Genomic DNA, 12,620 nt, shown 5'->3' with positions numbered 1-12,620 from the left:
GAGACAATAGCGTTATATAAATCTGGGCATGGTTCACTCTTCTCAAAACAAATGTCATGAGGTAATGTCAGGGACTGAAAAAATGTAATCCAAAAATCCAGAATCAGGTCACAAACACACACTGATTATGATCGTGGTATGATTACAACAAAATAAGGAATACTTATATTACTGTTCAATACGAATCAAAATCTGTTTCTCAAAATATGTACATATGGACTGTACAGTTATTAACTAAGAATTGATTTGTATCCGTACTCATGGCAGATAACTCTGCTACACCCTACCCTCTGATCTACCTAATTCCCCATTAATTTATGCACTGAACCTCCAATCCACTGATCCTACAAACCACTGAACCTCCAATCTACTCAACCTCTAATCCACTGAACCTCCAATCCACTGAACCTTTTAAAGTGCTGCATACCTGTCTGAGAATGCTGGCAATGAAAACTTAAAAACCCAGGTCCAGCCCTGACAATCACCCAGATGGTAAATATAGTGTATTGGGGACAGAAATGCTGCCAGGTGCCTGTGTCTCTAGGTCAGGCTATGCACCACCATCCCTGTCCAACACCCAGCAGACTCAATCCAATAAGCAAATTAACAAGGCTTAATCTGCTCTTTCCTTTCCCAGGGCAAGTAGGGCTGGGCAAGCTAGTTCTCAGGGATTAGCACAGCCTGTGGTCTAACACAACACCCTGAATCATGACTGAACACAAAAGAACCAAAATAATTTCCAAATCATATCACTCTTTAAACAATTGGCCATAAATATTGGCTAGATTGCGACTCTAAATATGACTCTCTCACATAGTCAAAGAGAAGCATAAAGAAGAAAAACATAACAGTAGTATTTATTTTTGGCAGATTGTTTTACACTCATTTGTATGCAGTGTCTTTTAATGTGTGGTGGTTGTGAAATAGTTCCAGAATATTCCAGACATCTTGCCAGTGATCCTGGAAAGCAGGGTGATCTGTGAGGTCTTGAGAAAGGGCCATGCATCGTCAGCGCACTGCCAGATTTTCCGCTGACAGTGTTGCGTATAAATAGAGCCACTGGAATCCCAAACCTGCTGTTTTGTTCCCTCGGCGTCTCAATATTTTACGGGCAAAGGCCGTTACATCCTGGCATGAGCAGGATGGTATTTCAGGTGAAGGACAGAGGGACACTCCTTTTGTTTGGGGGGGGGGGGGGGGGTGATATTTACCTTCTAAACTGTTATTGAAGGGGAATATTTCCCATATTAAATTTACTTGAACTCGTTTCATTCAAGTGCCAGCATTTCACATTATATAGCATATCTTGTGAAGGTATACTCACAAAAGAGAACCACACCGGTTTCAGAGGTGCATTGTAAAAGACATTTCACCCCAGTGCTCCAATGACCTCTACCCCTCTCTTCGACACTAAAAAATCGGTCATGTATAAACCCTCTAAGTACGATGTTGCTTCTCTCTACAAGCACGTGGTATTGGTAAACAAAAGCTCGCTTTTGTGTATACTGGGAGGAATGCCAATACACCTCTCAGAATACAAAAGAGTTATTTTGGTTACTTTCATATACTGGTCAGGAAATTGGTCGGTTATAGTTTAATGGGTCTAAGATTAGTGCGCTGTGTTTTGCTCCGCAAAGACACATGGCCTACTTAATGATCTCATTTGAAGCATTTAAAAAACTTCGAGTTGGAAATAAGATGAAAGAGACTCAGAGACAGATATGGCCGGCCAATTAATTGAGGAGAGGAAGAGGGGAAGAGCTATCGGTCAGGAATGGAAATTTTAATTTTAGCAAGGTAAACAATAGGAGGCTAGTGTGAAGCTCTTTGGCCAGACCACAGGGTCACACATACACACACACTCTCTCGCTCTCTCTCTCTCTCTTCCTGCAGAGCTAAGCAGGGTCAGTCCTGCACTATGTTTAGCGCTGTTAGCCTTGGCTTACACTCCTCTAATAGGGTTTGGGTATAAAACCCCTCCCACCTCTTCCTCAGGTGGTGTTATAACACTACAGCCTCAAGAGAGCAACAGTTCCCTGCTAGGACAGTCTGAACCACTGATGCACCACTGCTATACCAAAATAACCTACTTCACTATATCTTCTGAACAAGCTAGCAAGACTAGACAACAGTACATATAGGTGAGTGTGAGTTTATATTATTTCCATGTATATGTATGTACATTATTATTATATATTATTACTAAACACAAAGATAAGGTAAATGGGCAGAGAAAAGTGATGGTATTTTGCAGGTTTTATTATTTTATATTTTATAGTTATTTATAGTTATATAGAGTTATTTTATATATTACTGTGCGGCATTTCTAAACACAATGCAGTTCTATCTACACTGATGTTAGTTTCATATGCAAATGTTTTGTTGATGAAGTGCGATACTTGTCGTGTGATAGTGAAGCGTGATACTAAAGTGTGATATTCAAGTGCCTTGCTTGTAAAAGTATTGACATTTCTCTCGCTGTGTGTTCACCAGGGGTTTTGGGCTGAATGCTCATTGGCTGCTTGTGTCCTCCAACATGAAGCCCAGGAGGCTGCTCTTATCCGTGGATCTGTTACCCACCATCAACGAGATGCACGAGGACCTCTCCCAAACGCGCCACCCCGGACACTCCGCCCAGTCCCTGGAGGAGTACGTGGCCTCCATTAAGGAGCTGTCCCAGCCCGCCGCGTTCTCCTCCTGCGCCCCGCTCCGCGTGTCGAGGTCCCCGAGGCCCCGGCTGGCCTCCTTCCCCCACCCCAGACTCTCCGCCCCCCCGGCTCAGCCCCACGTCATCCCCGGGGCCTGCAAGCCCTGCCTGCCGGCGGCCCTGGACAGCATCACGCTCACGTTCGCCGCGGACGCCAAGCGGGGCGCGGCCTCCCGGGACCCGCTGGACTGGCTGTTCGCTCAGACGGAATGTGGAGACCTGTCGCTCGCTGGAAACACCACCGCTGCTTTGTGTCTGCTGTGATCAGGGCCTCAACACTCGTCACGGAACGCTCCCCGGGCTGGACCGAACGGAGCTGGACCGTCCTTCTCTGAGGAGACATGCTGAAGAGACTGGAGTCATATCGTTTGTACGGCCAGGATATATGTGAAATTTGTTATATATGTAATATATGGGACCACTGTGGACTTCTAAAAGCAGAACATTTTAGTGCTGCTCCCCTAACATTGTTAAATGTTCAGCAATAAAGCTTTGATCGTTGAAATCTAAATTTTTTCATCATTTGTACTAATGAACATGGACATTTTGGTAAAGGTTACAGTAAAAATGAGCTAACAAGCTATAATTTAAGAAACAGTTTTTTAGTATAGTTGTGGTTTGCTGGCTGCTGTGTCATAGGCCATAAATAGACAACAATCAATCTTATTTATGGTTAATGCTGTGGCATGTATTCAGTATTTGTCTGACTGGATGCACAAATTATTACAAAGTATAGCTAACTATAATTACAACCAGAGTTAGATTAAATTATTTGCAATTATTTCCATAAAATGACACTGCGTGAATTTTGAATATCTTGTAGAATTCTAAATATATTCTGCATTCAGGAATTCACCATCTGGGAGTCAGACAAGTTAAACATATACACTTTCAGCATTGCAATAAGTACCACTTGCACATATTCACAATTGTCTGCAATATTTATTGAGGTTACTGATATCCTCATTCTAGGTCACATAATAACCTAAGAAAGTCATTTCAATAAGGAATAAATATAAGGCTGCAGAAATCCACGCCTGGTAAAAATATACTTCCTTCCTACTCAAAAAACAGAACCATATGGGATTACTGTTAAAACTGAAGGAGGTACGTAGACATGGGGTAAGGGGTGGGAATGCTGACCTTAGCGAACAAGAAGATAGGGGCAGTTTTCTATCTGACCATGAGCTGCAAACTCCAAGCAATCATTTTAAACTTCAATTTACTGTATATACTAGCGTCCAGCAAGTCCCATATGAATGATTCAAGATACACAATAAATCAACATCACTACACTAGTACTTGTTAAGATACGTTTTTCTTTTGCACAATATATGTATATTTATTATATTATTATATTTATTGTGATTTTATTGTCATGGCTGTGGTTGCTTGAGTGTAGCAAAAGTCAGGTTTATTTATTATCACTGGGCATGCAGTGTGCCATTGTACTGCACTGTAATGCTCCTATTGCACAGTAGGTTATACGACGGTGCTGAAATGGTGTGTTTTTAGCAGAAACAGGGCATTCACCTGCCTTCTGCAGGGTGATTCTCATGACATCTGCAGTCCCCCGTTAAGATGCAGCTGCTCCTCTCCATTGTTCCCAGCCCTGGCAGGATATCCTGCCCCTGAAAGCAGCACACGATCGCTCTTATCGCCCGCAGACACCCACACCTCCAACAATCAGTGCTCCCGCTGAATTATGACCAGTGCGGCCACAGCATCTGCACATCAGGCAGCGTCCTCTCAAAGGGACACAATGTTTTTGTCTGGTGGAACATGCGGCTGACAAGAGGAAGGTGGGGTAATGTAAACAGCGTGTCAGACTCTAATGGCACGTGGTGCTTAACGCAATAGATACTGTTAGCATGATTAGACCTTTGCCATTCATGAATAAATCATTCTAAAAAGGGCAATCTGCACCGGCTTCCCATGGTTCACTTCAGCTTCAAGGGAAATTAATTAGATGAAATCTTTGGTCTAAATAACGCTTCATTTTAATAAACCTAGTTAAGAAACCATTAAACCCAGTCTCCCCTTTCAACACATTACACATTGAAGCAATAGTACTAACATTTACATAAAATATTTTGAATGTAACACTATAGGAACACAAACACTGTGTTGGATATTAACACACCCTTTTGACGGTGTTGTTGACATGATGCTTTCTATTTTTGGTGCTTCTGTTCCTGAGAACAGAGCCAACACACATTTATTATACTATATTCGCAAAGGTACACTGTTTTACAGAGAGAGAGAAAGAAAGAAATAAAACACATTATTGCACTAGTAGGGGTTGCCATATTTTGGCTTCACCCCTCACGTTTTCTTTGGCTCACTTTAAATACCAACCACCGGATATAATACATTCACAGTTCATTGTAGCACAGTATCTAAACTGTATTTTCTTAATTATTCTGCTGGATGAGACTACAAGTGAATTTACTTCCACAACAGACATATAGCTCATTTTATAGCATACAACTAATAACAAGAGTGCAAACCAAAAAGAAAACAATGCAGAGCAATGGCAGCCATAAAAAAATAAAAATGATTCAAAGCAACATTAAGGCCTGTTTTTTAGATTAAGTCATTATTACACACTTTTTAAGGACATGCAATAGCAGAAACTCAATTTACTGTACATGATCAATGGTAAATAACAAGTTATCACATTAACATATCCCTCCAAAATAGCATAACTTGGGTGGGGCTGTACTGAAATGATTAATTAAATTGCGACATGAAGTTGACACTGTATGATTTGCTGTCTCTTTCTCATTCATACCATCACTGCTACATGCATTGCGTACCCGCAGCACTAAAACACGGCTCCTTCAGATAGGGATTTCCTGCGTGTTTTACTGGGGCTTGTGGATTAAATGTCTGCCAGAGGAAACCATAAAAGAGACTTTGGAACAGCGCCCTGTGGCCTGAGTAGGCTTTAATTTATGAGCACACTTTTTTGGTTTCCAAGAAGGCCCCCTCTTTGGATGAGGTATCTATGCCTCAGGGCAGCCATACAAGTGAGAAAGGAGAGCACTTTCTGCAATGCAGCCTACATCCCAGCCACAAGGTGGTGCCAGAATGAGTCATTATGCTCACATGAGTGTGGCTCTCTCAAACTATTCCTTATCAGCAGCAGACTGAAATTGTGGTATCTCCAGGTTATTGCTGTTCAGTCTCATTCGGCCTGAGGCATTTGCCTTCACCTAGGGCCTGTATCGCGAAGCAGGATTACTGAGCGGGATAACAGCACTGAAGTAAAAAAGAGCTGTTTCTGGTAATCCATTGTCATAGCAACACAGGACAGGAGCAGCAAAACAACACTGCATGCTAAACAATGGTGCTCTGTACTCGAGCTCCCAACAGGCATAGCAGAGCGACTCCACATGACTGTGAAGAGGAAGCTAACTATCCTTTTTTTTGCAGTTTGCCAAGTGTTGACATCACTAGAAATCATGTCAAAATGCCACACAGTGCTAGTTTGAACAAGAGCTAGTTTGAACTGCTGGTCCAATTATGGGGAGTGCCAAATGGTGTGAAACAGGCTTTCACGCCTGTCAAATTCAACAAAAATGTATATGTAAAATGGTGGCAGTAAAGAATAGGGAACCATAAACTAAACTTGCACTTCCAGATTCGATTCAAAAGCAGAACACTGCTGTTGTATCCTTCAGCAAGGTACCTAACTGGAACAGCTGCAGGAAACACCTGTATGAGCGGGCGGTATGAAAAACAGAATGCGGTCTTCATAAGGTCATTCTGGATGAGCATACACATCTTTTACACGTCTAAACTGTAAATTCTAAACATAACCTCCAGAGTATGAAACCACCCAGGTCTCAAAGTTTACCCCTTTCTTTAGAATTTGTAAAATACTGTAAATGGAAAAAAAGCTCAAAGTTCACTTATGCTTCCAGATATATTTGCTTATTGCAGCCCCCCTGGTCTCACCATCCCTAGATACCCCTGTAGTATAGATGTATCATAAATGCATACTTTAAGAATGGTATGTGCTGTTCAGCCTCTTAGTTTAACCATGTAAAACCCCACGCTAACCCAACAACGGAATTTAGCGAGGGCTGAAGGTATCAGTGTGCTTGTCCTTCTGGTGTTGCTGAAAGAATATTAATAGGGTTAAAAATGAGTGGCCCCTATGCGGAGGGTCTAGATCAGCCAATAAATAAACCACGATACAAAGACAGTAGTACCACTCTGCCTTCCACTCTTTACTGGTTCGGGCTGACCAAGAATCTCCACAATAGGGCCAATATATTCACCTTTGTTTATCTGACTCCATTTTAGAATAATAATTTAGATTAGTTGTCCACATTTGGTAGATGTCGTATTTATAATTTTGACTTTTGACAATCTTGACTTTTGATAATTTTGACCAACAGGCCGTGCCCTCTGAAACCTTCCCGTGCCGTAAAGGATGTTGCCCCCTGTCGTAACAAGTTTTACGGCTGGAGGCCTGAGTAAACCCTGGGACAAGAGAGCTTCTCAAGAAAACAGATGCCTGAGTCTTTCCCCACAGGCTCCTGCCCGTATGGGTGCGGAGACGGTGGGGGTTAATGGTGTATGCTCCTGGGGTTAAATTACTTTAGATATTGCCACACTACCAGAGGAAGCCAGCAAGCTGACCAGCGCCCTGAGTGACAATGCCAGATTTTAATCATTTCCGCCTTACGACCAACTTTTTATGATTATTTTTCTTAGGCCTCCAAATTTGCCATTTACTCATTCTCTTGCTCCTGCTATGTAAAAACTGGAAAAAGGCACATTTAGTCTGCCTTTAACAAAATTCTGAAAACATGTTGACATGCTGAAACCTGTTCACAACTCATCCGGGAACAAGTCTAATAGATCACGACCAAATCTGATTCAGTGCACTGAAGCATTTTGAAACACCTTTTACAGGCATTTCTTGTTTATTGTCCTGACCTGAGATCCATGATCCAAAGTGCAGGTGGTCTGTTATAAACAAAGCAAAAAAAAAGTAACACAACAACATTGTTCAAGGCTTAGCTAAATAACATCCATTAGACTTGAAAAAATAGAATCTTTCCAATAATTGATATAATGGATTGGTACTGAGAAGCCAGTGACCCCTTCTGAAGACCGTTGCATAGAGTATGTCACAGACATCTCAACTGAACAGGAAAAGAAAATAGGTATATGCCCCCATGGGTTTTTTAGGAGGTGGAAGGTGTGGAAGGGGACACAGAAATCCTCTTTATTTCACAATTCCCAGATTCAACCATCCACAAGAACTAAAGCACAAGCCTTTGGCGGAGAAAAAAAGAGGAACGTGGCAGCCAAAAGATCTGCTCTGTGCTGCTCACTGCGTTGGATTAATCGACTGTGCAACAACAGACCGGGTTCCCCTTGAAAAAGACACATCAATGCCAGGCTGGTCAACAAAGCACAACTATACAAAGGGAGCACAGCACAAACAGAATATTTAATACAGACCTTCTCCAGAGATGATGGCAGCCAGCCACCAGAGACACATACACCTGAATCTGCTCACCAGGGGGTTTATTTCACAAAGCAGGGCTGTTGAATTTGCTGGATAACTGCACCGAGTTAAACCTGGAACCTCTTTATTTCAAGTCCATGTTCCAGATTTCGGAAGGTTCCACGTTTTACTCAGCAAACCCCGTAATCCTGCTTCCTGAAACAGGCCCCTGGACTCTAAAGGCCTTCTCTGTGATAGACCTGCTGGCAATCCCATATACACAATTGTGTTGTGCAGCTAAAGTGTCATGTTATTGCAGGCCCGGACATATGTTTTCACTCTTGAGTATTTCGCAACCTCGGAAATTCCCAGGGCCTGAGCGAAAGTGAAAGTGTCTGTCTTCTCCTTGAGGATTATTTTTTGATAATTATTTTTGGAAACTCCATTAGTGTCCTCCACCCACATCCTACACTGCAAGCTACAAACCCATTATTCACTATATTTAATCATCCATCGATCCATCTATCAATCCATTGTCTTAACCCACTTATCCTGAACAGGGTCACAGGGGGCTGGAGCCTATCCCAGCATACATTGGGCAAAAGGCAGGAATACACCCTGGACGGGTCGTCAGTCCATCGCAGGGCACGCACACCATTCACTCACACACTCATACATTCATACCTACGGGCAATTTAGACTCTCCAATCAGCCTAACCTGCATGTCTTTGGACTGTGGGAGGAAACCGGAGTACCTGGAGAAAACCCACACAAACACGGGGAGAACATGCAAACTCCACACAGAGAGGCCCCGGCCAACCGGGATTCGAACCCAGGACCTCCTTGCTGTGAGGCGGCAGTGCCACCCACTGCACCATCCGTGCTGCCTATATTTAATCATATAGGTTAATATCTTTCTGTTCTCTTCAAAGTTAGGCACAGGACCCAAGTAATGTCCAAGTTGTCATACCTTAAACATAAGGTAACATCAACTGAGACAAGCGAGACAGTACCAGTGACAGCCATACTGTATACATGTCCGAGCCATAACACAACCAACTCCACCATGTTTAACAGTGATGTGATGTGCTTTGGATAATTTCTTTTTGTGTCTTGTGGTGAACCCTCTGAGGTTCTGATGGTGTTGTCTTGCATGGGCAGCCTGTAGGGTGGTGGTTAAGGCACATGACTGGGACCCACGAGGTTGGTGGTCCACTCTCTAGATAAGATCTGCACAGCTGTTGCGCCCTCGAGCAAGGCCCTTAACCCTGCATTCCCCCTGCTTAGTCTAATAAGGTACAAGTCGCTTTGGATAAAAGTGTCAGCTAAATAACATGTAAGGTAATGTCTTTGCTCCAGCTATGCCTACATCCTGGGTAGTGTACTTGGTCTGTTTGACAACTGAACAGGGGGGTTCATCACATGGCCTATGGCCATGCATCTGATGGACCTTTTCTGATTTTTTTCATTCTCATGATAAACTGCTTTATGAGCATTGACACTTATTTTGTCCTCTTGTTGAGAGACAACAGCAACATGTTGTTATCTTCCATGGGCATGAACTAATAATGGAATGATGGCACAAGGCAGGCTGAAAAACACATTCCCTTAAATTGGGGGAATGTGCACACAAAAGGCTGTAATTCCTAAACAGTTCATCCAATATGAATGTGCATATCCTCACATTAAATCATCATTTCAAATCCAATGTGTTGGAGTATAGGGCCAAAATACTTGGACAGTGGCTCTGTACTGCATACAGCCTAAATAGAAGAGTGCCCTTTTTAGCATTTTGAAATTGGCCAGAGCATGCTGTGTTCCCAGGGGAAGGGTTTTGTGGTTGCCCCTGATGTCAGAAAGAGAATACCACTCCTCTGTACTGTCAAGACATATTTTTCTGAACCTGTCTGTGAGGCTTTCTTCTTCTTGGAAATATTCAATAGTATTGCTTTCCTTGGTAACCGCAAGGCCAGTGACTTGGGTAAGAGTACAGAAATTTCGAAACCGTGAGCACTGTCGTGGCAGAACAGCGCATGATGCTTTCCAGAAATCCCACCCACAGTAAGCGACCCCCCCAGAGTTTACTGGACACTTGAGCGTGCTGGATTTTGTATTATCTGCAGGAGGGAGTTAAGTGGAATTAGGGCAAAAGAGGCAAGGCATGACCGCAAGCTCTGATTAATGGCGTGAGATATGCGTAATCCCCAGGAAGTAGACTGGTGAGTCAATAAAGGAATATGATGAGAACAATGATTATAGCTCACCAGCTAATAGATTCATGCCTTAGACAGGCATGTAATAACATATTTTCTAATATTTAGGCTTCCTGTATATACCAATGAAATACATTTTTTTTGGGGGGGAGAATTAATATTACATTACATTAATGGTATTTGGCAGACACTCTTATCCAGAGAAATATTTGTTCCAATATATTTACTATATACAGTGCTGTGCAAAGGTCTTAGGGACCTGTAAAAAAAAAAAAACACATATCACTAAGATGTTTTCTAAAATAATGAAATGAAAATGTTCTAAATATTGAAATTACTATATAGGGCTTTACATAGAAAAAAAATCAATATTTGGTATTGTTGGGAGACAGACAGATTTGTGTATTACAAAAACTTCACATATGCATGTTAATGTCCGCAGGAAGCTTCCATTGTTTTATAGACAACCAATAAAACACAGCGGTAGAAATTGCAGCCTATAGGGCAACCCTGTATTACAAATGACCAATCAGAGGTCACACTGTATTTAGCACCCAAATTTGAATACATGCAAATGTACCTGTATAAAGTCCCCGAACTCCAATGGTTCGATGGATACTTTTGTGTGAATCCTTCATGCTGGCTTCCTGCAATAAATACTTTCCTGACTCAAGACACAAACATCGGATTTGCTGCTTCCTGAGAAAACGGTCACTTTAATTATTTGGTAAAATTTTGTGTTACCAACAAATTGGCGCTGCGAGCAGGGTAAGCTTCTACCCAGTGCGTGAAGTGGTCTATGAGGATGAGGCAGTATTGTTTTCCAAAGCTCTTTGGAAGAGGGCCGATGAAATCCATCTGGATTTGCTGAAAGGGGCCAGTGGGCCGTGGTTGGTGTTTCATCATGACTTTTATTTTTGGGCCTTGGTTACATCGTGCACAGATGATACACCGTCTGATGAAATCTTTCATGACCTTTGTCATTTTGGGAGCCCACCAATAGAGAGTTATATTGTGCCGCATTGTTCTTTCACCATTGTGTGCGACACCATGGTAGACTTCACATAGCAGTGAAAGGATGCACAGAGGAGCGACAACTTTCCCATCCTGTGTGCGCCAAATGTTATCATCATGCAGGGTGCATGCATTTTCGATCCAAGTCCACTTTTCTGCTCTTGTACAGTCATTCTGTAGTGTAGCAATGTCCAATTCAGTTGGGCCCGACATCTCAATAGTTGCAATCTTATAGGTGGATAGTGACTCATTTAAAGCTGCTGCTTTGGCAGCTTCATCCGGACAAAGCCTGGGTGGTTCGGTTTTTCACTGTTTCGTTCAAGTTTTGGCAGTACTTCAGCAATGCATCTCCCACTATAAGAGAGTCCCTCATCCTAAATCTTTCCAACCTCGATGGCAAGGACCCCATCAGGTCTTACTAACCTCTGAGACTGCTCTTCGAGTTACAGGCATCCCGGTCTGGATCCACCACTCCCGGACCAAACCATGCCCATCACCTGAAGACATCAAAAAGCCTGAAGACCTCACTACCACGGACGGCTGCAGCCTTCACGAATCAGGTGCAAACGTTCCTATTTTTTAAACCACACAAGTTGTGCACTATAAGAGGACTCCAACAGCATACATACTATAGAACCAAGTTGTAATAACTTGATAATACCCTCACATGGTTTTCTGTTCTCTTCCTCATATGTCGGAGAGGACACCTCTACGACACCATACCGGCACCAAGGACACCACTCTCCAAGCTGCTACAAACCAGGAGTGATTGCAAGAAACCCCACCAAACCAATGTCACTATTCATCTAGCCAGCCACAGAAGGACTTTCTTTCGTCCAAGTCATGTTCTTGGAGTATATCTTGTTCGCCCGTAAGGGGGACATGAGGGAATTTCGCCTGAAGTATTCTTAACACAAGTTGTGACAGGTTTTGCCCTCACCTTGAACAATGACTAAAATAAAATGTAACTGTAAAATTGACTTAACCATGAGATTCATGTTGTGTCAAAAAGGAGGGACTGTTGGGAGACAGACAGATTTGTGTATTACAAAAACTTCACATATGCATGTTAATGTCCGCAGGAAGCTTCCATTGTTTTATAGACAACCAATAAAACACAGCGGTAGAAATTGCAGCCTATAGGGCAACCCTGTATTACAAATGACCAATCAGAGGTCACACTGTATTTAGCACCCAAATTTGAATACATGCAAAT

General features: G+C 42.5%; 1 protein-coding gene across 1 annotated transcript; it reads left to right on the top strand.

Moving 5' to 3' along the window:
* The first annotated feature begins 2,019 nt into the window (after window positions 1-2,019).
* Window positions 2,020-3,137, top strand: LOC133113950 (protein DEPP-like). The gene is made up of 2 exons (XM_061223121.1): window positions 2,020-2,141; window positions 2,494-3,137. Exon 2 carries the CDS (start codon window positions 2,537-2,539, stop codon window positions 2,969-2,971), a length of 435 nt encoding a protein of 144 aa, XP_061079105.1. The 5' UTR covers window positions 2,020-2,141; window positions 2,494-2,536; the 3' UTR covers window positions 2,972-3,137.
* The last annotated feature ends 9,483 nt before the right edge of the window (window positions 3,138-12,620 follow it).

The sequence above is a fragment of the Conger conger genome, chromosome 2 (genome assembly GCF_963514075.1).
Source record: "Conger conger chromosome 2, fConCon1.1, whole genome shotgun sequence".
In the NCBI taxonomy this organism is placed as follows: domain Eukaryota; kingdom Metazoa; phylum Chordata; class Actinopteri; order Anguilliformes; family Congridae; genus Conger; species Conger conger.
This window is presented reverse-complemented; position numbering and strand designations above follow the sequence as displayed.

Coding starts and splice junctions, on each gene's coding strand:
- LOC133113950 (XM_061223121.1), top strand. CDS start 2,537: ATGAAGCCCAGGAGGCTGCTCTTATCCGTGGATCTGTTACCCACCATC.